General features: G+C 45.3%; 1 protein-coding gene across 4 annotated transcripts in view; it reads right to left on the minus strand.

Moving 5' to 3' along the window:
* Positions 1–24,919, minus strand: part of CRIM1 (cysteine rich transmembrane BMP regulator 1 (chordin-like)) — a 161,881-nt gene that overhangs the window by 48,958 nt on the left and 88,004 nt on the right. For 3 of the 4 annotated variants that reach the window (XM_004686299.2, XM_012727508.1, XM_012727507.1), the window contains exons 5-7: positions 15,052–15,173; positions 4,819–5,001; positions 2,482–2,679 (exon numbers count right to left, since the gene is read on the minus strand). In XM_004686299.2, coding sequence (XP_004686356.1) covers positions 2,482–2,679; positions 4,819–5,001; positions 15,052–15,173 — 503 coding nt within the window. The remainder of the gene's footprint in view (positions 1–2,481; positions 2,680–4,818; positions 5,002–15,051; positions 15,174–24,919) is intronic. The other variant, XM_012727506.1, reaches the window with a different exon arrangement.

The raw sequence follows: 24,919 nt of genomic DNA on the forward strand, positions 1-24,919 counted from the left end.
TTCCCTAGGCTTTTAGATCCTACAAACTCAGCTTTCACCTGACTTCTTGGCAAGTTTATTATGTTAACCATCTTTTCATACTGTTATCTGAAGCTGTGTACGGTTTTGATGCCAGACCAAAAGAAACCTTCTGTCTTCCTATTACATCTTGAAGTAAGAGCTGCTGGAGGCCACAAACATGTTCTTCTATGAAACTCTGTATTTAACTAAGTTACAAACAAGAAACACAAGATAAAGTAGTTCTCTGAAAGGAGAAAGAATCTCCTGCAAGACTTGATGAGAGCAGCCCTGGAGCAGGAAGGAGACAGAGGGGAACCAAGAGCATAGAACAGAGGTGGGTTGAACGTTGAGTTCTGGAGAGGTGCTGGCCCTGAGGGCTGAGGCACCAACCCAAGACATGCAAGGGCAGCCTCTCTCCGAGCTCCTCATGCCTGGCAGGAGGGTTGGTGGGGCACATCCAAACCCTGGAGTCGTCGTCAAACTGGAAGTGACTTCCTCCTGTCATTCCAGTGCTGTCTCTCCCTATCAGGGCCAAAAGCCAGAAAGGACGAGAACTTACTAAGGAACTGGAAACGGGTGTGGGGAAACAAATGGCATTTGGGAACGGGAGCAGGAGAAGCAACCTAACATGTACCCAGGTGGGACAGACTTCATTTTCTCCTAGTCCCATTGCAGAAGGGCCACGGTTGTGTAGGAAGTGATGTAGCTGTTAAATCTTCAGTGCAGTATTTGGCCCACAGCAGCGTCTGAATCTGGACCTTCCTTTTCTCCTGGCTTAGGGCGCAGCAGCCTGATGCTTCCTCTGAGGCTCACTGAGAGTTATCGCCCATGTAACTTTACATCGATGCTGTATTTGGACATAACGGCTGACTAACACACTCACTTTTCCTCAAACAATGGAAGATTAGATCAAGTACTGTCGAGATCAAACTCTAAGTGACAAATTGCACATCTACTCGCTAGGCAAACACCGACATAAAGGACAAACAGAACCGGCAGGTTGTGTATGTATTTCCACTCACCAGCTGCTTCCCTTCCTGTAATGGATGTGCGAATGAATGCAAAAGATGAATGCATTTATCTCTAGCAAAAGCCATCTCCCCATCCCCGTTAATTTTAGTTTCTTTTAGTCTGATTTTTTATTTGATTTGCAACTCACGAAGTTAAAGGGTTTACTCGATTATTATCTTATTCCTTTATGTTCTCTTCCATTATTATGCACACTTAGGTGCTTAAACATGTCACTTTTGTCCCTAATTCTTAAGGAGAGACATTCCCACCTTGCTGTCTCTCTTGTAAAACCTCAGTGTGAGGCATTACACAGACCTCCATGTTCCTTTCCCCAGCACTGAGAGCTGGCCCTCAGGGGATGGGAGGAGTGTGCGTGAGGGGTGGGTCAGTGCCACAAAACCGGTCATCTGGAAGCTATAAAATTTTGGAGTGTGGCAGCCGCACGCTGAGTAGAGTAATGGTGAAGGAATCGCTGATGTCAATAGAACCAGAGTCCTCCGGCTTAGATTCTTGTATGATTTCTAAGCCCTTGAATAATTCTAACCCCTCAGAGGTTAACAAAGCAGTCAGGAAAACTCTGGAGTGTGAGTTTATTAAAATGTAGGTAGAAGCCAAAGACTTCTTGAATCAAGACTTTGTCTACTTAACTGAATTTCTGAGAAGACCTGTCAATTTCTTAATAGCCGTTGCAAAAAATTCTGGAAGGACTCATCTTCAGCAGGGCATTTCTGAGTCATGTTAATTCATTTTTACTCTGCAAGTATCCTCCTTAATGACAGACTCTGAAGGATCAGTTCGGGTAAATACACAATCTCCTGTCCGTACTAGCAGACAGGGACAAAGGAGTATGGCTAACTTGAGTGAGTGCAAAGAACCTTCTCAGGATGGGGAAGGCAGACATGGAGACGCTTTTCGGATGCCTCAGACTCCTCTCCATTAAACAAGAAGGGAACAGGAGGAGAGGAGAGCAGGTAGCCAAGACACAGGGAAAGCATGAGAGGAACTGCAAAGCTACAGCCATTGAGATCAAGGAAGGGAAAGTACCTTGGAGTGAGGCCCTCCATGCCGCACCCACCCGTGAGAGTTCCAGTTCCACTCCAGCTGCCAGAACTCCTGGACTCATGGCAGCCTCAAGGTTCAACAAGGCATGCTAGAGTCAGGGGCCTAATTTCAATTTTACTTTGACGCACTGACTGTCCCACGAAGTAAACCAAACTGACATTCTTCCACTGTAAACTATCCAGATAACCATACTTGCAATGGTAAAATAAAGACCACACTCCTCTCACTGGAAACCTACACCATTTTCCCCACACGATTAGCCTTGGCAATCTAGTAAATTCATCTGCGACTGGTAACAGCATGAAGCAGGCATTATGCCTGAGGAAATAAAACACAAAACAAAGCATTCTGGCAGAAAGTCACCGGTGTGAGATGCTGCAGGGGACATGTTAGAAGTACAGGCCTCACCTTCACACACAGGGCAACACTCTCCAGGCACCTTCACGGGGTTCATGCAGCTCTGTCCGCAGGCGGTTGCCACACAGTGGGGCTCGCCACCGATGCACTGGCAGAAGGTGCAGTCGTCTTCCCGCCACCGGTCCCCGTGGGCGCGGATCTGGCCATTGGCATAGCAGCCCGCGGGGTTGTTGAAAGGATACACTGGATCTGAATTAAAACGTGAGCTCAGAGTGAGGCAGTGGCATTCTGGGTCCCAGCCCTGCCTGCACCTACACCTGTCACCCTGGGTTCCAGTCAACAGCGGTTCTTTCCAGCTGTGATCAGCAGGGACTTGGGATGCACAGGGTGTCCCCCAGGGGATCATGCAACAGCAGCTGTTGCCCCCCCAACCTGACAGAGCAGACTGGACAGGGCTGTGGCATCAAAGCCCAGGCACTGTGAGATCACACCTTCAAACGACGACACTTCACGGGTGGAGGGGTGGGCTGGCTTTAGGAAGTGCAAGTCCATTTTAGGCTCTGATAAAGGCTTGAGTGGCTGAATTGAATATTTAAATGTTTTATTGCTCCTCACTGCCACCACCGATAAAATGGTAAGAAAAATGCCTCCACCAAAATGCAGTGTCATTCCTTCTGGGCCCGGCTGGATGCTTCACGTGGGAAGAGCAGCGAGGATGGGACCCATGACCCTTGGGAAAAAAGCTTTGAGGACATATGCACTGCATTAAAAATCTCCTAATATCCTCATCATGGAGAGTAACTAGATAAATCTGTTTCCTTTTTCAGGAACAAGCAAACACTGGCCTCCACATGCCGGTAGCTGGGGGAAAGTCCAGGCAGTTTTGAGTTGGGTTCCCCTCACTCTAAAGTGGGAACAGGGCATTATAGTAAAGTCACAGGATCCAAGTTTATCAACAATGCGGTCATGGCTTTCGAACGGCAGTTGGCCAGAGATGGAAGCAGCCATGAGACCTGAGCTAGATAAGAGTTTATAAATTCCTTTGTAAAAAAATATTACACTGCATACTTCATTTCCACTTTGAACCTGGATCTGAATTCCAGGAAGTGAGACATCGCCAGCTCAGTGCCCAGACAACTCATTATGATCAAAATACAGAGGGCCCTATCGCTGTTTTACACCAACTACTACACAGCTTCAGAGGTGATTACACACTGCGGTGGTGAGGAACACATCAGCTGGGAAGGGGAAAAGTCTGATTTTTTTTTTTAAATCCTCAGTGACCTTTGTCCAATGTTGGCTGAAATAATTTCTAACAGGGAAAAGGACTTCATTTTGATGAGCAACTGTTCAATGCTAGGGACACTGTTTTAAACTTTAAACATTTTCAGGCCTTCAGTATTATGTGTCAAATATAGCTCGAGCATCAAAAAGAAAAGGGTGTCAGGAAAACAGAGAAAGGTCTGAAGACGGCGTGACCCGTGGCCTTCCAAGGCCAGGGCTCAAACCTGACACATCTGACTTCAGACCGAAGGTCTGGGGCTCAGAAGTCAGCTCACCCTTCCTTTGCTGGAAGGTGCAGTGTGGTCAGACCAGACAGGTGTGTGTGTGTGTTGGCAGAGTTGGGGGGGGGGTCTCCTGCTTCACTACAAATTCAGTCATGGACCCCACTTTTACTTCACTTTCCTGATCCTTAAAATGGGAAGGCTGTGGCTTCTAGTTAATCTAAAATGTTCCTGTCTATCAACAGCAGGGACATGAGGGCAGAACTGCTGGAGGAGCCAGGACTGTTACAGAGTCTTGTGCCAGGGCCACACCTGGCACTGGGCTGGGCACCAAGTGGGTGCCCCATCCGGCTGTACCGTGACCCCACTCTCACCAAATGTGTGTACATTTTCAAAGGAGGGGAGCAGCAAGCTTCCAACTCCACCGGGAAGCTTCTAACACCCACCAGGATGTTAGATGGGGGCAGGTCAGAGTCTCTCTGACCGAACGGATCCAGGCTGTGAACGATAGGTTGTTCTGGCCCAAAATGGGCAGGCTGTAATGATCCGAGTGGCCCCAGGACAGTGGAGTGAATTAATGTTAGGATGCAGAGGACACCCCCAGGAGTTAGTTGGCAAGGTGCTGCAGATGGGCCACAGCAAGCTCTCTTGTCAATGTTCACGCTGACCTGCGGACACAGGTGATCTGTCCACACCCAGGGGGCAACCTCCCTTGGGGAAGTATTTTCAGTGTACCTGGCATCACACCCAAGTCCCAAAAGATCAACCAATTTTGTAAAAAGGGAACTTGCTCAACATTCCTCTAGTCTGGGGTGAGACTGAATCCTTATTACGACTCTGAGCCACACGGTTTCTTCCACCCCCTCAGTGAGTATTCTCGCACCTTCACACACGGGGCAGCACTCCCCTTCGGGCATGTAGTAGCGCTCACAGTTCAGCTCGCCGCATTGGGCAGTGAAGCAGATGGAAACACCTCCGTGACATCGGCAGAACCGGCAGTTGTCCATTCGGAACATGTCCCCGTCATTGTATTCCACGTTGTTGAACACACAGGTTGGCTTTGTTTCTGAAGGGAATGAAAACAAGCAAGACACATTCAAAGTCACATTTGAGTGGCATGCTTTTGTGTCTTTTAAACAGCCTCTAGAATATTCTGCTTGGGAGGTTATAACCTGGTGGAAATTTAATACATGATATTATTTTTCAAATAAGTTTTGTTTTTTAGCGTAAACTCAGGTGTACAGCAAATTGAGCAGAATGTACAAAGTTCCCTAAATGATAATTCTTTAGGCAGGAATAATAAAGCAAAGTAAAATATGCAAAATACTATCTACACAGTATATAAAACAAAATATATAAAACACATCATTATCCTCTTTATGCAGAGGCATCAAAATTACCTTTACCAAATCCTGCTCCCCACTCTACATGAAGGCAGCCAACTGAGCATGAAATGCACACGCATGATTTTGTTCAATGGTTCTACCTGAAATCAATGATCCTGCCTTCACAGTAGGTTTTCTTCTGCTTCAAAAATTTTGTCTTTTGGAGGGGTTGGGTGCTGCTCTGTTCTTCCAGGATCCTATTTTTTTCTCTGTGTGGTTTAATAACCTATGATTTTAACAGCCTTGGTCCTTAAAACAACCTTCTACATATACTACCTCAGTTAACTCTGTGCACAAGGGTCTGATATGCTTGTATGTTGAGTTTAGAAGGAAATGCTATGCAAACTGTACAAAACCACAAGTTTAGCAAGTGACAGAGGTAAAAACAGTTGCTCTTGTACTGTTTTATGCGCCTTTCACTGTGTTTCAAGGTTATGTTCTGATGAAGACCCAAAACTCAAAATGTATTTAGCATTCTCATCTTATCAGTAATTTAAAAAAAAAAAAAATTCCCTGTCCTGAAACACTCTCCCTAAATTCATACCTTATCCTTTAGTTTTGGCTACAAATAAAGGATTATATACCATGACCAAGAATTTTGAAAGGCTAGTTTAATAGCCAAAACCCTAGAATGTAATAAGGCAGGCTCATAAGGGAAAAAAGCCACATGACTATTTTAGCAGACTCAGAAAAATACATTTGACAGAATCCAATACCCTTCCACAATAAAAAACGTTCAATTAGCTAGGAATAGGAGGAACTTCAATGGGAATCTATCAAAAAAAAATCACTTGATGGGAATCCATTAAAAAAAATCACAGCCTACAACATATAATTTCTTAAAGATTTATTTATGCATACAGAACTGAGGTACAGGCTAGAGGTGTAGATGCAGTGAGAGGATTCACCAGAGACAGAGTAGGGAGCAGAACAGGCAGATCGATGAAGTACACTGCTGAGGGGAGCAGCAGGCAGGCCAGGAGAGGTCTGCCGCACCTTGTGGGTCACCTCCGGGGCTGGGATTGAACTCATGCTGAAGTGGCTTTAGCTTCCCAGTGCTGTGCTTTAACCCACTGCACCACCAAGGAGGGCCCAGCCTACATCATATTTAACCATAGAGTCTGATTGCTTTCCCTGGAAGAACTCAACAAGATAATGTTGACAATCTCACCACTTCAACGCTGTACTAGTGGTTCTAGCTAGGACAGCTAGACAAAGAAAAGCCCTCCAAATTGGAGAGGAGAAAGTGAAACAATCTTAGTTACAGAAGATCTCACATGCTGTAAAAATTCTAAAGTATCTACCAAAAAAAACCCCTATCAGAATTAATAAGCAAATTCAGCAAGATTTCAGGGCACTGCAATCAAATAAGTTGTATTTCTATACACCAGCAATGGATAATCTGTAAATGAAAAACACAAAAACAAAAAAACAAGCCCATTCATAAAGGCTGTAAGAGAAACCAGAACCATCCCTAGAAATGTGAACACAGACTCATGGGTGTGATCTGATCACAGACCTCTGCAGATGTGCGAATCTATTCCCAAGAATCACATATAGTGATGTAAACCAATGTTACCACAAAACAAAACAAAACAAAAAAAAACCCAACTAACCCAGTAAGAAAATATTTTGTCATAAGCTTAATAAAATAAAGCACAAAATTTGTACCTTGACAATCTAAACATTGTTCAAAGATATTAAAGAAGGCCTTCTAAATGGAAAAATACCCCATGTTCATAGATTAGAAGATAGTATGTTTAAGATAAAAAACTTCCCCATTTTATTTAATCATTCAATGCAAAAAACTATCTAAGTCCTTGTTTGTTTGTGGGGTTTTTTGGGCCTTGGGGCAGAAATGGACAAGCCAATCCTAAAATTTATATGGAAATTCAAGGAACTCAGATTCCCAAAACAATCTTGAAAGTGGGAAGACTCAGTTACTTCAAGATACATTACAATGTTATAATAAGACAGCATGGTGCTAGCATGAGGATAGATAAAAAGAGAGTTCAACAAGATTGTTTGTGAACTCAGAGCTATTTACTAGTTTTTCTCCAGCTTTACTGAGATCTAGCTGGTGGACATCTCTGTATAAGCTTATAGTATACAGCATTACAGATACTAACATGACTAAGGCACCGAGATAATTCAATGAGGGAAAGAATAGTCTCTTCAACAAATGACGCTGGCGCAAGTGGATAGCCACACAAAGAATGAAAATACAAGTACTCTGCATCACGCCATTTACACAAGTTGGCTCCCAATGAATCACAGAGCTGTGATCTAAATGGAATAGCTACAGCTATAGAGCTCTTAGAAGAAAACAGGAATACATCTTTGTAACTCTGGATTAGGCAACACCAAAAGCACAAACAACACAAGAAAAAATAGTTGTACTGGAATTTGTCAACCCTGTGTTTCAAAGAATACCAGTGAAAGAAATAACCCAGAAAATGAGAAAAACATATGCAAATCATGTATCTGATACAGTACCTATGTATCTGTATATAAGCATAAAGAACCCTTACAAGCTTAATAATAAAAAATAACCGAATTAAAAACTAAGCAAGCATTTCAACAGACCTTTTCCCAAGCATAACAGAAGTAACAAATGACCAGTGAGGACATGAAAAAATGTTCAAAATCATTATTCAGCGAATACAAATGGAAGCCACAATAAGACCCCAACTTCATACCTACAGTGGCTGTAATAAAGATAAGATGAATGTTGCTGAGGATTGGGGAAACTGGTATTGCTGGTTAAGGATACAGAAACATAGTTGCTTTGAAGAGAGTCTGGCAGTTTCTCAATATACTGAAGAGTTACCACAAAATCCAGCAATTCTATTCCTAGGTACAGACTCAAGAGAAATGAAAACACATAACAACACACCGATGTTCACAGTGGCATTATTCACACCAGGTGAGAAGGGGAAACAACTTAAATGTCTATCAGCTGATGGATGGATACAGAAAATCAGGTGGACCCACGCAATGCTGTGTTCTTGGTGCTGTAAAGGGACTGACTCTTGACAGTCCCCCAGCATAGGTGTCACTGGAAAGAGCTGTGCCAGATCAAAGTCGCCGGGCACGCAAAGCCACAGTTAGTGTGAATCTACTGATAAATGTCACAAGGAGGCACATCTACAGAGACAGAAGCTAGGTGAGTGCCTAGAGTTAAGAGGCTCTGGGGGGAGGAAATGGGGCAGAATGCCAATGAGCTCAGGAGTTTTGGGGAAACTGATAAAAGTTCCCTAAACTCAACTGGCCCTCTCAGCCACAAGGAAGGTTCCGAGCACTCCAGAGGGTGCCTGAAACCATGGCGAGTGTTGAACCCTATGTATACATTTATTTTCTATACACACACACACCTATAACAGTTTAATTTATAAACCAGGCACAGTAAGAGATTTACAATTACTAAGGATAGAGTAATAAAATAGGCTGCAACAGTTACGTGAATGTGGTCTCTATCAAAATATCTTACTGTGTTAGTAATTTTGGACCACAATCAACCATGGGTAACTGAAACCAGGGAGGAAAACCGTGAACAAAGGGGGACTACCGTGGGGAACTACCGTGTGGAATTGTTAATATAACCACTGATGTGCACCTTGGTGAAGTGACTAGGATGTGGGAAGCGGGAAGTGGCTGGTAAGATGCGAGTCTCCCAACCAGAAGCAAGATCCTCGAGCTATTCTCTTGTTTTACGAGGAGCTGGGAAACCGGATTATGATATACACATCTCTCATGGGTTCCTCTGTTCCTGTATTTCTTGAAAAGTCACCTAGCATGTTTAAGACATTTGAAGAGACTTTCACTGCATGTTTGAATGTATTTATTATCTGTACCACACTTCAGGAAAATGACTATCTTGATTTTACAGCAGTTCTGTTCAAAAGACAGAACAAGTCATGGTAACTGTTTCTTCAATGAGGAAAAAAGAAACAAAAAGATCAGCTAACTTGCCTAAAGCCACAGAACTAGTATGAGACAAGCAGTGTGTGTACATACACATGTATGGCCCTCCTCCCTGGTGATAGCTGAATATACTTTTTTTCTCTAGAAAACTAATGTTCTAATAAAAACTCCTTTTATTATCTATTTCTTTTGCATGCTTTTAGCCAGCATGCTAATCTACCACTAAATTAATCTAATACACTAATGTAACTAAAAGAAACCTGGGCATTTTCAAATTTGTTTCAAATTGAAGAAAATGGAGCACTTTCATGAGAAGAGACAAAATACTGTATGATAACAAAATGGTAAGCATCCATATATAACCAAAGGGGAAAGATTTGATAAAGCAATCCATGTTAATTACTTAGCTGAATTACTCAACTGCATCGAACATCTGGGTGAAGCCAGAGCTCTTGGTACAACATTTATAAAAGTGAGAAGGGAACATTCTGATTATGAATGAAACTGTTCCTTGTGAAGTCATTACAGTGGGATGTGCAGAAGCTGAAGTGGAAGAGGACAGATCTGAGATCTGACATGAGATCTGGGGCAGTTAGGTTTTCACCAGCTCATGTGCGGAGAGTGAAAGTGGAATTCAGACAGTGGAGCATCCCCAAAAACATAGCCTAGAAGACACAATCAATTCCTTATGATAAAAAAAGAAATCACACAGAATAATGAAATTTTTGTTTGATGCTGAGAGAAATTTATGGAGGCTCTTCAGCAAAGTGCATGATAAAAAGACTTGCAGCCGCCTCTGAGCAGCAATGACAGTGATACCTTCGCTCACCAGGGAAGGATGGCCAGCTCAGAGGAGCATGGACATTACTGCTACCTCTATAAGAGAACCAGTTAAGCAGATGCAGAAAAGAAGCTAAATTACAAGGCAATAATTTACCATGCAATTTATAATTCTCAATGCACAGAAGCATAAAAGTCTTTTCAGTGATTTTTATATGCATTTTGTGCCTGGCCAATTAAATTTTATGTTTCTAAGTTCTGGAATCTTCTGTTCTCTCTTAAATATATTCCAGAGTTCCTAAAAAAGTCTTATAGTTTAGTATAGTTGATAATCTACTGCTTGCCAAGTTACACTAATTGGCAGATGGTGATACGTACGTGATTTTAGTGAAGGAGAAGACTAAAATGTAGAATTTCAAATCAAATGTCAAAGTGGAGACAAAAATCCAAATATAAACACTTCTGTTTCTTTTCCCTTCAGTATCACAAAAAGTTAATGGCTAATATCTCACCTCTGGTCTCATTTTACTGGGAGTGAGACATAGAGGAGGTGGACACAGACATCATATGCCAAAAGAGACACAACTGTACAGCAGATAACAAATGTTTGAAAACAGCTCTCTTAGTCAACAGCAAACTGATATAATCACAAAGGTGAAGGGTACATGAGTCTCCAAATACTGGAAGGAAGAAAATACTCTTTTCCAAGGTGGGAGGTCAGGGGGTCTGAAGGGTGGGAGTGAGGGATGTGTAGACTAGGGTATGGCCAGACACTTATTCAGGAAAAGGGAATGACTTAAAGGATTGCAAAACATTGTATCATTCTTAGCAAAATGAGTTTGATATGGAGCATGGGGGTGCTCCATAAATCCATGTAGAGTATAGCATTTCTTGCCAAGTGCCATCTTCTCATCATTACTGTAGAAGCCAACGTTAGGTCCCAAGAAACATTACCGAGCATTACTGCTGTACAGAACATGGCCTCTCAGATGTTGTTGCAGTGATTCTCCTGTCAAGGACCTCAGAGTTGAGTTTCACATAGGAAGGCAAACATAGGTTTCGCTTTCCTGTGACTGATCAATTTTACATGTTAGCATCTGATGTTGGAAGATGGTTACTGAATGATATTCAAAGCAAGATATCCTACTTTGTTTAGATTTTTCTACACGTATGTTGGACAACTGATCACATCAAATCAACTAAATGATCACTTCCACACTCTATGTCTGAGATTTCAAACTCAAAAACCTCCAAGATGAGCAAGGTGGTCAATGTAGGCAAAAAGGTCTGTGTGACCAAATACAGAACATTTGTCCAGCAAGTAGAGGTTGTCTGTCACCAGAGCCCAGTGACTGATGCACCTTTCATGTGTGGCCTGGAGCAGACAGTTTCCTGGAGGACATGTGGGACTGTTCCACCACCATGGGATCATACGTCCAGGTGGTGATTTCGTTGACTTCTGCCTTTCCACAAAAGGAGATCAATTATTCCATCTGCTCCTTTGGTTTCTAAGGAACAGGGTCTCATTCAAACAGCAACTCATGAGTCCAAAGACAGGTCCTTGTCTGAGAATACCGCCGTCAACTATTAGATTCTGAGCGCGACTCTCTTATCCCCATGCCCCCAACCCAAATCCAAGCAACCGACGAGGGGGGGAGGGATGTTTATAGAAAGTTAATGTTAACTGACTGCTCTGCACAATTGGGTTCTGCAGGGGCAGCTTATGTTCATGCTCAACCCACCCTCTCCTCAACTGAGGTTTCTAGATGTGTTCCTCAAAATCCAGAGTAGGAAGCTTCTCAGAACCCAGGCATCTAGGTTTTAGCTGTGTGTTACATTGAGCTGCATTTTAACTTCTTTTTGCTTTTACTTTTTTTTTTTTAAAGATTTATTTATTTATTCATATAAAACTGGGGTTCAGGCCAGAGATGCGGAGGGTGAGAGGATTCACCAGAGACAGAGCGGGGAGCAGAACAGGCAGATCGACGGGCGGGTCAGGAGAGGTCTGCCGTGCCTTGTGGATCTCCTCGGGGGCAGGCAGGGATCGAACTCATGCGGAAGTGGCTTAAGCTTCTTAGTGCTGTGCTTTAACCCGCTGCGCCACCAGGGAGGGCCCTGCTTTTACTTTTTATAATGAGAAGAGAAGCCACAGAAAACTGTTGCTGCATTTGTGGTATTAAGACAACTAAGAACACAGTCTGCACAGTCTCTCTTGAATGTCCACATGAGAGTTACTATGTCTGGTAGGCTTCTTTTCTCTAAAACTATGAATTGTGTATCTCTTACCCCTGGCAATTATTTAGAAAAACATATGGCCTGTGAACCTGTGGATACTTTCTTTTTGATTTTTACCTTCAACTCTAGGGTCCTGATTCTCTAATATTTTACCAAGCTATATCTGTTTTCCCCAAAGGTGCCTCAAGCTTTTCCAAGCTACTTGGTGGTAAACACAAACCTGTCTCTGAATGGGAAATGCATGTCTGTCTGTGTTCATGTGTGTACTGTCTCTGAACATCAGAAGTAAAAACACAGACTTTGTTCTGTAGTTATAAATTTAAGGTATGGCAGTTCTAGTTTCCTCTACAGCTAAATGACTAAGATGGCAACAGAGACCTTACAGCAGGGTGAAGGATGCACAGCAAAGACCGGCCAGTGCGGTGACGGTGGCAAGAGAGAGGCCGCCACTAGGAATACTGTGGCTGGGCTTTGTCTTTTCCACATGTTCCCATGCAGATGGCTCTGAAGCCAGAGTTCTCAAATATGGGCCTATAAAGGGGGAGAGGCCCTGAAGATGACTCCAGGACCACACAGGCGGGGTGCTGTTATTGGTCTCTGGCCACATCACACTGAGCAAGACAGTTTACGTTCTGATAAGGCACAACATGCAGGCTACCAGAGCCGAGAGGAGCTGCTCTCCCTCACCTAAGCTCATACCAGCAAGCTGTATTACTAGAGGTGGTTTACCCAGAGGATAAAGATTCAACTGTCGGGCAGGACATGATGAGGACAGACACAAAGCCACCCTTCTGTGCACTGGATTTTATCGCCACCTCTAAAGGCAACTACGATGACATGAACCAGCCCCCTTGCTCACTTACCACCCCCCCAAAACCTGGGAGTACCCTCTGCACAGTAAGCAAATATCCAGACACACGGGCAGAGTCCCAGCCTCTGGCAGTTTAGATTTTCGAATGAGGGACAGACTAGAAAGCACTGCAGAGCAAGGCGCCCTGGAGGAGGCACACCTGGGATGAGCCAAGGAGCCGGGACTGCTGCCCCAGGTGGCAGCAGCTAGATGTTCCCGGAGCATCAATCACCTGCAGCAAGTTACATACCAGCAGTACCCAAAAAAAGGAGACCTGTTTGGTCAGTTGCTGGTGTTTAACAGACATTACCACCGGCTGGACACAAACACACAGGGAAAAGCACTGAGAAGACATTTATGAGCATGAGATTTTTTCTGCACCTCTCCTTACATGCTTAAATTACAAGGTCTTTAAAATTCAGGAAGCTCATTCCACCTTCTTCACTCCCCCCCAGCAAGTCCAGAATCATCGCTTTGGATGTGATCAGGAAGTGGGTACACAAAATTATAAAAACCATTTGCTCCTGCACAATTCCATGTACGTCACATATGAGACCCCGTTTAATCTACTGTTCATCACTTCATTTTATAGATTTGGAAATTAAAGGTGGGAAGACAAAAGGATCATTAAACTTTTTGTATTGGTGGGGAGGCTGGAGAGCGAGCAGAAAATCTTCTGCACTCTCATTTCTTACAGGGAATAGTTACTACGTTTCTCTGTGTGTAATTCTGTTATATATATTTTCAACCCTATCTTCCTTTTCCTTATGTGTCTAGATAGTGGGTAAAACAATGCTCTCCACAAGTGCTGATATCTCACTTGCTTTTTATTCTTTGTCTCTATCCTTTTATTTCTTCTGATGGAAGGGCATATTTTAAGTTTTCCTCCCTTGCAGCATCTAAACTGAGTAAACACCATGTACAAAACACCAGTTCATCTCATGAAAGGTCAAAGGGAGGGGTGGATTCTATCTGAAGGGATCTTTGAAGAATCCTGTTTTTGGGCTACAAGGATCAACCAGAAAGCTTGCCAATATTAATGACCAAGCACTGATCAAAGATGTCTTCTTCTAAGTAAGAAAACGTTAACTTAGATGAACAATGTCTTTTATGCTTCAAATTGTGATAGCTTAGAAGCTGTATATTTATAAAATGGGATACTACTCAGGTAAAAATGTGAACTCCTACCATTGGTGACAACATGGGAAGGACTGAAATGGAATTATGCTATGTGAAATAAGTCAGAAGGAGGAAGACAATATTCGACTTTACTCACATCTGGAATACTAAGGAACAGACAAAACCAAACCAAAATGAACCCTTGAGATCTGACTGCAGAATTGAGACTACCAAAGGGAAAAATGGGGGGGGGAGGAGGAGCAAACCGGGGTAGGGGTCGTCCAATAGACTATGGTAGAAGATTCTCGTTGCTTTGGTGATGGGTTTGATATGGTGACATTCATCTGAAGAAGTACACATCTGTACTCGTAAACTGCATATAGTGCTATAAGCCAGTTACCTTAAGAAAAATAATACAATTTAAAAAGCAAAAAACCAGGACTACAATTGGGGAAGCTCCAATGTGGTGTCAGTTACACAGATCACCTCCTGGCAGCAAGGCCAGGAGGCTTGGAGGAGGGGACTAATGTGGTGACAGGTTCTTTGATCCTTCTCTTAAAATCCTGATATTTTTGAGCTCTGAAACACAGCCAAAGATGACAGCCACGTGCAACCTGCTTCTATGGTTCCAGTATTCTTTCTGACGGATGGAACGATGATTTGCTCCCTAGCTTCCTAAGCGCACAGTGGGATCTTAGCAAACCTTTCTGAGTGCCTGAGTATTTTCCCTGCCTTACAAAAGGCAGCAGCTGCTGGGTGAACCCACCCTCCTCCTCCTCCTACACAGATTACACTCTCCAAGAACAAGAGAAACCCCACGTACCATTAACACATTCAAAGACATCACAGCACTTTCCAGGTGTCCCATCTCCACGGGAGACTATGCGGGGAGTGGATCCCGCCTCACACACCGGGAAACCACATAAGCCAGAGAGACACTCGCATCTGAAACCAAAGAAAAGGGAAGGAAAACCCCATGAATAAGTAACAACACAGGAGGTGGGAATCCAGAGTCGCAGTGGTGGTGGTGATAAACTCGTCTATGGGATACTGTCCTTTATCAGGGCCCTGGGGGCCAGGGAGGACTTCTAGCATAACTGGCTTCCCGAATAATGGAGGCTCCTCTTCTTAATATCCACTCCGATTTTAACTTCAACCATTTCGACAGAAGTGTGCCTCATTTCCTTAACCAAACTGGTACAGAACATGGCTGACGTGTCCTGGCTGATTTGGGTCCACTTTTATTTGCCCACATTGTATTTTTCCCGAAATGTTACTGCTTTGCTATTGACCTTTAGGTGTTTTTCAGAGATTTCTTCTGTCAACCATTAAGTTACCAGCTTTCCAGGCTGTTTGTGATCAGTGTGATTGTGTGGCAGCAGCTTCATCCTGAGCTGCATTCATGAGTGTGCAGTTGTGCAAGACAGAAGCAGCAAACTCTCAGGCCGAGCGGCTAGTTAGAGAGGGCACGGGCTTCAGAAGCAGACTTTCTGAAAGCATTTGGAAACTTATAGTCTTAATGTTTTGGATGATCTTCAGTACTCTATGTGCCTCCATCTCTGAGTGCATGAAAGAAGGGTTCCATGACAGGCAAGCTCGTTCTGCTGCCCCTCATCCTTAATTTTGACTCTGCTGCAAACTTGCCTAGACACAGAAAAATAAGAGACTGGTAAAAATAAGAAGAGAGGGAAAAGTTGTCGAGTCCTGATGCTTTTGTAGTGGAACAGAAGGCAGAAAACGAGCTGTTCAGGACAGCAGGCACTGGGATGGAAAGGCAGTGCAAGGCGCTAGGGCTAAGTTCTGGGCCTAGGACTCCAGCGGTGGGATGAAGTGTGGGTCAGTGGGCTCCCAGGTTGACAGAGGCGACAGGAGGTCTTCTTTATGCACCACTGGGGCAGGGACAGGGAAGGGGAACATTCCCAGCAAAGAACTATTAACACATTCGTTAATTCTGGGTTTCCCTCCCTTCTTTGATTGTTTTGTGCTTCTAGTGTTCTTTTAACAAATTAAAATAAGCTTGTAAGTCCACAAGTACCTTAACTATCAGATCCAGAGGTTTAATTACATCTACAGTTAATTGCAAAACTAAAAAGGAAATAAGGCCAAATTTACACTGCAGATCACTAAAGCCACTCAAAGGTGTGACTGACTTCCCTCAAGGCGGACCCATTCAGACTTCTCCCATGGGCGCAGGTTATGTGGTTCCTGAGAGGAGAGGGTGTTAGATCACTGGGGAGTTGCTGGGGTGGCAGGTCTGCTTATGGTGTAAAACAAATATTTACCTGTTTTGTGTGAGCAGAGCTGGGTGCTCTTGATTCAATCTGGATTCCTACAGGACAATCACCTTCTGGGGCAGAGTAAATATAAACTGGGCTTTCAGTTCTGGCCAGGCTATGCACAGTCTTTCATTTTTATGTGCCCAGTCACTGCAGTTTTAAGCACATAATCATAACGCTGTGACATTACAGTAATAATACAGTGTCTACATTATGGCACTTGACACTGTACAACTTAAAAATTTCCGAGCTAACAGACCAGAGCATGGAGCTGTATCTGAATGTAGTTACAAAGCAAGCGTATCACAACAAGTGCTGGCTAACCTTTTCTTTCACATCTTCTTGGACTCACGTTCTCACCTCCTGATGTGTTCCAAGGAATCAGTATAACTTAAGCACCAAAGAGCATGAATCTTCAGATGCTGGCCTGCAACACTTCGGCAGCCCCTACTGAGCAAGCATGTACCAGGCTCACTGAGAGGTTGTGAGAAATCACAGCAACCTGAAAACAAACCTGAAAACGACGACGTTACCCTAACTCTCCTCCTTTACCTTTTATATTGGACCACTTCCCAACATTTACATCTCTCTTGTTTTCCTAGAGACCCACAAAGGTTGTCTCCAGCAGGTTGTAGAAGACCTAAAACTATACACCACTGCCTATTAACTCACTGAATGGAAAACAAAGACAAAAACCTTTATGCTAAAGCATTACTTCTAAACCCAGAATGACTGCACAGTAACGATGCAAGGAGTCAGATGGCTGATTTTGCTGGCTGCCTGCTCCCAGATCATCTCCTAACTAACAACCTCTTGTAAGTCCTCCCTACTTAATGCTATCCTGTAACTACTCACGGCTCCCCTTGAACCCGAGATCAGCAGATGTTAACAACCATTAGCATGTTAATAATGAAGAAATTTACCAGACAACCAAAAAAGGTGGAAGCCTGAGTTCATACTCCAGCTTTGTTAGGGTGCGTGTTGGTGGGACAATGGTTAGCACGGCTGGCCTTCCATCTGTATCAGGTTGGTATTTTATGAAAGTGCCATTTGTGCAGGTTGAAAATGGTGAAACGGCAATTTCCTGTAGTTCAACATAACACAGCTCACATGAGCAATGTTTTGACAGACCTGGCTACATTCACTGACTCTTGGGTAGCAAATCTGGAACCCCGTCAAGACCCGTATTTGTCAAGGAAATTTATTATATAAATGCAACGCAGATTAACTTTATGAAAACTTATTTCCTAAGGTTATTTTGGATTGTATAACTACACTAGAGGTAGCTACCCTTTCTTTTAAAGATGGAACTAGCAAACTACAGTCCAATCAAGTATCCTGACATTGTATTAGGTGCTCTGTGCTCTATTTTTCTACTAAGAGTCTAGATTCTCTCCTACTGATTCCAGAAGAAATGCTGAATGACAGATCAACTAAAGCATACAAGTTTTATCTTGCCCTTGTCAACCTTTTTTTTGTCTCTTACCATTAATCTTTCTCCTATCCTTTACACCCTAATACAGAGCAAGAAAATGGAGAGAACACATAGATTCACGCCAAAGGAAGCAGATTAACATGTAAGAAAGAAGTTTATGAAGTCAAAGCCATCCCTGTCCCTTACTACTAAGACCCTCACTCCCCAATTTCCAGGAGACTTTAACCCGGTCTCTCTTCACCCAGGCATCTCTCTCTCCCAACTCATGCCACTCCCAATCTAGGGCTCAGCTCCAGTTCCAGCCTCACAAATCTTCCACCCTTTGTCCGGGTGGCGTCTCCAGTGTTGCCAACAGCCCCGGCTTGGCCTGACTGTGTCCCTATATTTTAACCAGTAAGCTGGGAACGCTAGCTGAGTGCTCTGTGTGTAGTCATCTGGCCAGGGCCTTTTCAACAATGCTGCCCCAATGAAGCACTAGATGTCTTTTATGTAAGAATGATTTTTTTTTTAAACAATAATATCCTTTCAGAAAATTCTAAGTACTTTGTAACTGCATGACTTAACCTGTGATAAAAGCAGTTACTAAAAGTCCACCTTTACCAAACCTTAAAAAATAACAGCTCCTCTCTGAACCCCCCAAGAACATACTTTCCTTAAAGCCCTTCACGCTCAGTCGCCAGGTAAGTATGATGAAGGGGCGGCCTGGCTGGTTAGAGGTGGGCTTAGGGTAGTCCCTGCAGCACTGGCAGTGAGGCACCCCTGAAATATACATGCTACTTCAATAAAAATAATCCATCAAATACAAGTATTTCTCAAGTGGAACAGAACTCGAGATGAATAAAAGAGGGATAATATTTATCATACAAAACTCAGAGAAACAGAGCTCTGAGATTTTTAAAAAGCTACTTCAGACAAGAGCTATTTGCACAACACCTTGAGCGGAAGTATGAAGGGCTTTAAAAATAAGTGAAACAGCTTTTATTGACATAGTTCACACATCATAAAATTCACCTTTTAAAAAAAGTTTCTCATTCCATAGTTTTGCATTCAGAGGTTTGTGCAAATTCACAGGTTTGTGTGTAAAACCACTACCTAATTTTAGAACATTTTTATCACCTCAAAAAACAAACCCTGAACTCTCCACCTCTCCTCACCCAGCCCTTGGTAATCACTAATCTAAGTTCTCTCTCCATGGGTTTGCTTATTGGGGGCAGTTCAGGTAAACAGAACCACACACTTACATGGGTTAAGGGCTTTTAAACTTCCAACAAGAAACAACCCATATTTTGCTATTTGCCAGAAAAAATCTAGACTCTAATGTTATCCTCAGTATTAAGATAATGATCAAAGTGCGACATTAATTAATTTTTGCATAATGTAATCACTGCTGCAGCCAGGTGGAACTTGGCTAAGCTGTCTTCCTCGCTCTCAAGTAGGTAATGGATTCAGCATTTAGGCACCAGAGTGCCTTAGTGCAAGGAAGAACAGCCAGGCGATCCTCTAAGCCCCTAGAGGGCACTCCCCTCCTTACAAGGCCACACTGGCCACTTCTGTGCACACTTAGCTCCGCTGGGTGCCTTCTTCCTGGACTCTGACAGACAGCCCCCACAGGCTGACTGGGCACAGCTGCAAGGAGCTCAGAAGCCTAGCCTCAGTTTCTCTTCTAACTTCCACATCCCACTAGTTCCACCTCACACCTGGCAGCAAAGGCTCACTGAATCCACCCGTCCCTTCCTTCACCTCCAGAGAAGATCACGTGTCTAACTGGGCTCAGACCCCTTTTCTCCGTCAGCCCCGGTGAATTCCACATGCTTAAGACCACCCACCCTGCAAGGCCTTCTGGCATCCTCAAGCAACAGGGATTAATTTTCTTTCCTCTGACCTTTTAAGACATAAGGGTACTGAACTCTTGGGAGTACCCACTCATCATTCGAAATCAAGATCCTAGTGTTTCTCTGATGAATGCCTCTAGTGAAGGGGGCCATGTCTTTTTTTGGCTTGTAAATGAAAAAATGAATGATAAAGGCTTCCAAACCATAATAAACACTTTCCTTTCATCACTAGAAAATCTGAGACTAGTTGCTTTTACAGTTCTCATTTTCTGAAATCTTTCAGCCTGAGAACAAACAAAATCCGCGTGTAATGACTTTGGGATCTACCTAGAATGCGGGACCTGGGGGCCATGCTTCCGGTTTGCTGTTCTGCAAGCTGACCAGGGCTCCTGAGTGTGCGCCTCTGACAGGCATCCAGGAGATTCCACTGCAGGGGCACCTGGGGCCCAGTTTCAGAGAATCTTGCTTCTGGAGATGCCAGGTCTCAGTCTCTGTAGTTTAGTGGACACACTGTAACAAGTCACTTCACCCTATTTTGTCATTTAAATCAAGATGACTATTAGCACCTGCTATTGGGCATTATGAAGACTCCTCCCTTTCCAAACAGTCTCTTAGGAGAGAGAAGTGGGGATCACCTTTATTCATGGTCACTTCTAGTGAGCCACTTAAAACCCCGGATGCTCAGTGTTGTCATTTGTTCAATGAGGACGAATGTTCTTCTAACTGTGAAGCCCATGACTCTGTGTCACATCAAGACCTGATCCTGGCTTACCTGCTACAGCCTCCCCTGACTGGCACCCAGTGCCAGGAGCACATCACAGCCTTGCATGCCCATGAACACACCTACTCTGTCCCACCACCCGTTATTCCCTCCCTCCCCACTCAAGCACACCCTTCTCCCTGCCAAGCACCTCAAACTTCAGTCCAACCCAAGATGGTGGATCTTCCAAGTTTTTTTGTAACTTTTTTTTTTGGCAGAAAGTGTATAATGTCTGCAACTACTTCCCCTACTAGAGGAGACGAGGCGACATGAGAGGAAGCAGCACATCCCACACTGCGTCCCATGTCACCACGTGCGTCACCAAGTGAGTCTATGGCTTCACCTCTAAGTGGAAGGATGAAGTTTGTTTCACCAGTGACTAGAGACACTGTGGAAGCGCCACTCTAGAGGGCTGTGGAAGAGGACATGTGGGTGGGGTCCACTCTTATCACAAAGGGCAGGCGTGCCCGGAAGGGCCTCTGTGGCGGGAGCCAAGGACAAATGCGACTCTAACGTTCATTCTACAATAAAGTCCTGCAGACAAGGAAATCTGGAAGCGGCAAACCATCAGATGCCTCATCTTCCATGAGAAGACCCATAGCACTGCTCAGATCCCAAAGGAAAAGCAAGTCAGGGAGGCCCTTTGAAAGGCCGCTCCCAAGGCTGGACGGAGCCACTTCTGAACTGGGTGGGCCCATGCCCCCAGCGGGGAGTCTCCGTACATAAATCAAAAACTGCTATTTATAGGCGAGAGGGAGCGCTCCTTTTTTGTCAGCAAACAACGACAGATAAAGAATTAAAAGGGCAAAGTGGGTCCTCCCTGGTGGCGCAATGGTTTAAAGCACAGCACTAAGAAGCTAAAGCCACTTCAGCATGGATTCGATCCCCGCCTGCCCTGGAGGTGACCCGCAAGGTGCGGCAGACCTCTCCTGACCCGCCTGCTGCTCCCCTCAGCAGTGTACCTCGATAATATGCCAGTTCTGCTTCCCACCGTCTCAGGTGAATCCTCTCACCACCCCTGCACCTCTGGCCCGTTCCCCAGTTCTGTATGCATGAAAAAAAAAAAAAGGGCAAAGCACCTTGTTCTATGAGGATTCCACAGGGTACATTAATGAAATAACTGTCAGGAACAGGAATTATGACACATAAAACATATTTCTATTCTATATAAAGCAGCCTCAACTTTAATTAAATTTGATGCACTCTTTCTACTAATTTCTTAGCTCTTTCCAGGAATGTGTAAGAAAAAGAATGCGAGACTGCCAGGGAAACACCAAGCAGCGCAGGGACCCCAGGGGAGGGTCCGGGCCCCTGCCCCCCGGTTTCTGGGGTGGCTGTAAGTGCGCCTCCCTCCAGCCCCTCTCTGGCTCTCTCCAGCTAACCCCCACACGTGCTCCAGCCCCTCACCACCCAGGCTGTGAAATGAGAGCAAGTCAGTCTGAGGAGCACACAATGCCTCCCTCAGCCACCTCTCTCATCTTGGGGTGCTGTCACCCCACAACTAGAAACTGCTCGCTCTGCACCACTTTCCTCCAGAGACAATGGTAGCGCGGCCCTGCTGTTTGCTGAAGCGATGCTTTGCATTACTGTCAGAGCAGCAATAGGAGGACATGCACCCTACGGAGCTGGCATGAACTCAGGGTGGCGTTCCCATCGTCACCACAGTGATCGAGCCCACTGGGAGCCCATCATAAAGCAGCTGCTATCGGGGCCCTCCCCAGCCTGCTCCAGGGGCCGATGACAGGACAGGCTCTCCCACAAGGTCGGCTGTGGCTCATGGAACTTAAGGTGCTCAGCTAAAAGAAAAGTGCTCAAAATTGTAGGGACACAGAAGTGTAAGCCAGATGGCTCTTCCAGGATTTATGATACCTTCTAGAACATGCCTCACAATGCAACAAGGTGTGGTGCGGGTGCAGCAACTCGGTGACTGACTTAAGACCACTTGGGCGGGACTCAGTTGTGCAGCAGGGGAGCAGAGGCACCAGAACACACTGGGAGGCCCCACCAGCATCATCCCATGGGCAAATGGCCATCTTGCCCTACTTCCTCAGGTCCTGGGGGGAGATGCAGGGCAGGGGAGACTGGCATTTGCTTTCATGATGGGCAGGTGTGACTCCGGTGGGACAGGGGAGACAGACACATGGAGAATCTGTTAGGAAAAGAAGAGGAGGTAGCACTTTGTACTCTGGGAAAGAGGCGTTTAGCTGTGGAGAGTGAGTCTCAATACAGCCACGAAGACAAGCCCAGTTCAGAGCTGGAGTTGCCAGCTGCATTGCAAATGGCTGCTCTGGCACATAGAATCAACCTGTTTATGAACATGCGAACGACAGGCACTCAGCTGAGTGGGGGCAGGGAGCACACCAGGTCCTCCGTCCCCTTCCCCACACGCATCAAGAAACGACCAAAACGCCAGGACTAGCCTATCTGAAGGCCTGAGCAGTCTCCCCTGCTGGTCGCTCAGGCGCCTTCAGGGCCACCAGGGGCTGAGCCGGTGTTCGCACACAGTGGACACTGAGCAGCAGCCTCTCCAGTCCCTGCAGTCTGTCAGTCCCCAGGCCCTCCTCCTCGTCCTCAGAGCCAAGTGGGAGGTCCCCTGGTCTCATCCTCCAGGAATGTGCATTTCTAGGGAGCAGGAACTTGTCCTTCCATGACAACTGTCTGAACTGTTCGCGCCTCTGCTTCCCCCCAGCTCTCCTTTGTAGAAAATCCCACAGGATCTGAACATCATTACAGGACACACCACTCAGCTCCATTTTAATACTTACCTAGCTCACCCTGGAAATGCTATTTCCTTATGGTCGTCTCCAGTGAGACGACGCACTCGCTTCTCCACCTGCACGGGGAAGGAGGTGGGCTCCAGGAGGACCAGGGCTCGTCCCCAACAAGGTCCTCACGCACACCCACCGCCCTGTGCCTCACACCATTTCCTAGGGAGCAGAGGGGGGAGCAGGCACTCAGTGTCAGACTGCCGTAGATTTGAGTTCCGGCCACTGAGGTGCGGCATGACCGTGGCCAAGCTGCCTCATCCGTCTGCACCAACTGCATTTACGTAAAAAGGGGTTGAGTAAAGCCCTCAGGTGACTGGCATGTGTCTGAAATGGACACATGAGAAACACTCAGGACAGTGCCTGGGACACGGATGAACTCAACACCTGTTTGCTATTTCATAAAGTAACAATCTGGAAAGCTTCAGTGACTCTGGTGGTCAAGCGTTTTCAACACCGTGACCTCACTCGGTCTGGGCACCCAGTGGCCTGCGCTGCCCATTCACTGCAGCCGCTCACCACTGTTGCCACAGGGCTCTGCAAACCTCGCACCTGCTGGCCACCTTGGTTCATGCTCCAGTCTGCACATGCCCATGGCCTCAGCACACCCACACTGACTCCTAGAGACATCTGCTCCCCAGAATTTCTCCCTCCTCTGCAGTGTGGGTCTAGTCCTGATTGTGCCTTCTAGATAGCACCCCAAGCCCAAGTTCAACCTGAGCCACCACACCCGTGACGCCTTCAACCCCCTGCCCCCGCTCTTCCTCATCTTTGTCTGGTGTCTGACCCAAACCAGCCAGTTAAACTCGAAGATGGCAAACATTACTGTGTGTTTAGACCTCTGGCAGAAACCCTAAGCAAGGGGAGTGGTACTGAAAAAAGCTGCAGGCACTACCTGCGGGGGCGTCACCACTCCCTCCAGGTAGAAACGGAACGTGCTCCACCTTCCAACTGCTCCAGGGAAGCTACATTTTAAGAGGCGGAACTAGGGTTTTTAATGTTGATGATTAATTTAAATATGGTGAAGCAGAAAAAAAATCAAAGAAAACATTGTGAGGTCATATTTAGCCCCAATCAGCCCCAAGGCTGCTGTTACAATGGTGACTTAGAGAAATTTCTTTCCTCCTCTGATACCTAAGCTATGAAGTCTGCTGGAGTGACACATTCCGCTGGACCTGCTGTACATCCTTAACTCGGCAGTCCCCCACCTGACTGGCAGACGTTCACTCAACGCCAAGGATACTTCTCCCATGACGCTTCTCTGACCAGAGCTACGCAGATCAACAGCTGGTGCTGTGTGTACAGAGCAGTGTGTGTGGTGAGCGGGTAGCTTATTAAGTGTCCATCACAGAGGGCACATGGGGAGTTGGAAAGGAAGACATTTTATGAGGGAAGAACCTGTTCAATTACAGAGGCAACAAAGAATATGTATGTCTGGGCTGGAACAAGCGGTTTGGCCCACCAGGAACATACTGGGTTGGGCTTGTGCCTGGGGGCGACTGCTGAGGACTTGAGGAAGCACAAATGAGATGAGGGGGCACAGGGATGAACGCTCAGGGGTCCCGCATACCATGCTGAGAAATGTCTTCGATTGTAAGTAACAGCAAAGTCTGTCTGGCAAGT

Source organism: Condylura cristata, unplaced genomic scaffold (genome assembly GCF_000260355.1).
Source record: "Condylura cristata isolate star-nosed mole 26May11 unplaced genomic scaffold, ConCri1.0 scaffold00020, whole genome shotgun sequence".
Lineage (NCBI taxonomy): Eukaryota > Metazoa > Chordata > Mammalia > Eulipotyphla > Talpidae > Condylura > Condylura cristata.